This window comes from Meriones unguiculatus, chromosome 2, assembly GCF_030254825.1.
Source record: "Meriones unguiculatus strain TT.TT164.6M chromosome 2, Bangor_MerUng_6.1, whole genome shotgun sequence".
Classification (NCBI taxonomy): domain Eukaryota; kingdom Metazoa; phylum Chordata; class Mammalia; order Rodentia; family Muridae; genus Meriones; species Meriones unguiculatus.
The window spans coordinates 104,409,302-104,412,774 of NC_083350.1; the positions used below are offsets into that span (position 1 = coordinate 104,409,302).

Genomic DNA, 3,473 nt, shown 5'->3' on the forward strand with positions numbered 1-3,473 from the left:
GCCCGGCAGCTCCTGAGCGCGTCTAGGAGTCCAGACAGAGAACGGTGCTCCGGGGCGTAAAGTCCCGACTGGCTGGACGGGGGCGGAGCCAGGCGGGGGCGGAGCTTTCACACGCACCTCCTCCGCTTGTCCCTCCGCCCCCGCACGGCTCCGGCGTCTTAGGCTGCCACTCCGGGGTTTATTTGTTTACAAGCAGATTACGTCAGCTCCTCCCTCTCCTCCCGGCCCCTGGGCCCGCCCCCGGCCGCCCTTCTCCCGCCCCCTCCGGCTCCGAACCTGCCTGCGTCACAATGGTGCGATCTCCGGATTGGCTGGCGTGCGCCGTCACGCTCCGGGTACGCCACTTCCTTTCCAGCGCTATAAAATGAGCTGCACGGCGGCGGCAGCTCTTCGCCCCTCGGAGCTGGAAATGCAACTCTCGGGATCTTCGGAGGCTACCGAGCTGGAGGCGGAGGCGGCTGGGGAGGTCCGAGCGATGTGACCAGGCCGCCATCGCTCGTCTCTCTCTCTCTCTCTTCTCTCTCTCTCTCCTGCCGCCTCCTGGCTTGAAAATAACTTTTTTACTCTAAAAGAAAGAGAAAAAAAATCCCATAGAACCAGTAGCCGTCCGCGCCTCGCGCCCTCGCTTCCTCTCGGCCGTCGGGTCTGGGCGGAAGCCCGGGGTGGCCGCTCCGCCGTCGGGGCCGCTCCGCCGAGCCCCGGCCGCCCCGGGCCACCCCCGTCCGCCGCCCCCATGCATCCCTTCTACACCCGGGCCGCCACCATGATAGGCGAGATCGCCGCCGCGGTGTCCTTCATCTCCAAGTTCCTTCGCACCAAGGGGCTCACGAGCGAGCGACAGCTGCAGACCTTCAGCCAGAGCCTCCAGGAACTGCTGGCAGGTGAGCGGGGCGCGGGGCCCGGCGCGGGGCGCCGCCAACGGGCGCGTCCCGGCCGGGGCTGGGGGGCTGGGCGGCGGGGCGCCGCGACACGCACAACAAAGGATCCGAAGCGGGGCGACGGGAAGCTGCGCCCCGACGGCTACCGGCCGGGCGCGGGGGACAAAAGACTCGGGGCCCCGCGTCTCGTCGGTCCCCTTCGCCCCGTCGCCGCGACCGTTGCGGGGGTCCCCTCGGGGGTCCCCGCGTTGCCTGTCGCCGTCGCCGCCGCCGCCGCCGTGCCCCGGAGCCAGCCCGGGACCGACGTGCCAGGTCTCCGCACCTCCTTTGCCTCTTGCCCATTAATCATCGGATTTGTCACTGGTACAATTACAGCCCAGCCCAGATCTTGGTTTAGGGTTTCGTGTTTTTCTTCCCTTCGGGGTTAACAGTCCACAGTGGCGTTGTCTTGCCGCCCCCCCACCCCCCACCAAAGCCATAAAGTCTATTGTGTGCGACCCCGGTGGGGTGGAGAAAGTAAACAGGTCGCCTGTGCCATCCGGATAGCTGGGCAGCTGGGGCTGCGCGCGGGATTCCTGTTTTGGAGGCTCAACCGGTCAGTACCAGGACGGTGTTTGCCACACGGTTAATTCCGAAATCTGCCTGCGCTTTCTCCATCGCGCCTCACGGCAGCGAATGCAATCCGGGACATTTGTAAAAGTTGTTGGTTTTCATTTTCGCTCCTCCAAGAAGCTACCAGGAGGAGGAGAGTGCAGTACGCGGCAGCGCTAGCTACCGATCTAAGCATTGTTTCTCTGTTCTTTCCTTCCACAGAACATTACAAACATCACTGGTTCCCAGAAAAGCCGTGCAAGGGATCAGGTTACCGTTGTATCCGCATCAACCATAAGATGGATCCTCTGATTGGACAGGCAGCCCAGCGGATTGGACTGAGCAGTCAAGAGTTGTTCAGGCTTCTCCCAAGTGAACTCACGCTCTGGGTTGACCCCTACGAAGTGTCCTACAGGATTGGAGAGGATGGCTCCATCTGTGTGCTGTACGAAGCCTCACCAGCAGGAGGTAGCACGCAAAACAGCACCAACGTGCAAATGGTAGACAGCAGAATCAGCTGTAAGGAGGAACTTCTCTTGGGCAGAACAAGCCCTTCCAAAAACTACAATATGATGACTGTATCAGGTTAAGATATAGTCTATGGATGGATCATCTTATAATGGATGGATAAATTTGATTTTTTTGCTTTGGGTGGGCTCCTCTTGGGGATGGATTATGGAATTTAAACCATGTCACAGCTGTGAAGATCTGGCACAAGATAGAGTGGTAATAATTTTTTTTTTTAAAGTGACAGTGCCATAGTTTGGACAGTACCTTTCAGTGATTTAAATAGCCTGTGAGTCCAAGTTTAGGATCACTTTATTTGCTAGGGAGTGAAGTCGCAGGGTGGTTTCAGTTTCTCCCAGACCTTAGACCCAATTTGTCAGCATCAGTCCCTTTAAGGAAAATCTGTATTTCAAAGGACCCTCTTTTGCAGTCGATCTTGCAGAGGAATTTGCACTATTACACTTGAAAGTTATCAGTAACTTTTTTGGCAGCTCACTAGGAAAGCTCAATGTTTTAAGCATAGTAGTACTGGAAATTTTACACGGAGACTTTTACCTAGCACTTAAATGTATAAATGTACATAAAAGACATTAGTACGCATGACCCCGGGGAAATGGTCAGACCTTGTATTGTGTTTTTGGCTTTGAAAGTAGCAAGTGACCAGAATCTGCCGTGGCAACAGGCTTTTAAAAGACCCTTAAAAAAAGACACTGTCTCAACTGTGGTTGTTAGCACCAGCCAGCTCTCTGTACATTTGCTAGCTTGTAGTTTTCTAAGACTGAGTGAGTAAACTTCTTATTTTTAGAAAGTGGAGGTCTGGTTTGTAACTCTCCTTGTACTCAATTGGGTAAAAGTCTTTTCCACAAACCACCATCTATTTTGTGAACTTTGTTAGTCATCTTTTATTTGGTAAATTATGAACTGGTGTAAATTTGTACAGTTCATGTATATTGATTGTGGCAAAGTTGTACAGATTTCTATATTTTGGATGAGAAATTTTTCTTCTCTCTATAATAAATTGTTTCTTATCTTGGCATTTTAATCAATCTCGTCATGATTACAGAGGTTCAGCTAAAGTCTTTTTCTCAAAGGTCTTAGGTTTGTAAGCTTTGTGAATATCACTTGCACGCTGGTCACACAGAAAAACACCTTGGGTGAGGAATGGAGGTGATGAGTGTTCATTAGGCGTTAGAGGAAACCAGGAGTAAGGCTTTTTTTTTTTTTTTTTAAACTCAAGTTAAAGACATGGACACATTGACAAGCTATGATCTCATGAAATGAGGATGAGAGACAAAAGGTAACCTCTTCCAAAAGTGATGCTGCCCAAAGGACCACAAGTCATTGCTTCCTGGTGAAACGAAGAATAGCTATGTTCCTCTCTGGCCCACCTAGGAGAAACAATTATTTGTCCCATGGATTTGTTCCATTAGAAAATCCTGGGGCAGGTGACCTATAAGTCTTAAGAGGCTGTTCACAGCAGAGAGATCTGTTGCTTTC

General features: G+C 52.7%; 1 protein-coding gene across 1 annotated transcript; it reads left to right on the forward strand.

Annotated features, from left to right (window-relative positions):
• Positions 1–395: 395 nt before the first annotated feature.
• Btg1 (BTG anti-proliferation factor 1) lies at positions 396–3,018 on the forward strand. Its single transcript, XM_021664005.2, has 2 exons — positions 396–881; positions 1,692–3,018. The coding sequence occupies exons 1-2, from the start codon at positions 734–736 to the stop codon at positions 2,057–2,059; spliced, it is 516 nt and encodes a 171-aa protein (XP_021519680.1). The 5' UTR covers positions 396–733; the 3' UTR covers positions 2,060–3,018.
• Positions 3,019–3,473: the final 455 nt, after the last annotated feature.

Coding starts and splice junctions, on each gene's coding strand:
- Btg1 (XM_021664005.2), top strand. CDS start 734: ATGCATCCCTTCTACACCCGGGCCGCCACCATGATAGGCGAGATCGCC. Junction 882..1,691: donor CCTCCAGGAACTGCTGGCAG/GTGAGCGGGGCG, acceptor TTCCTTCCACAG/AACATTACAAACATCACTGG.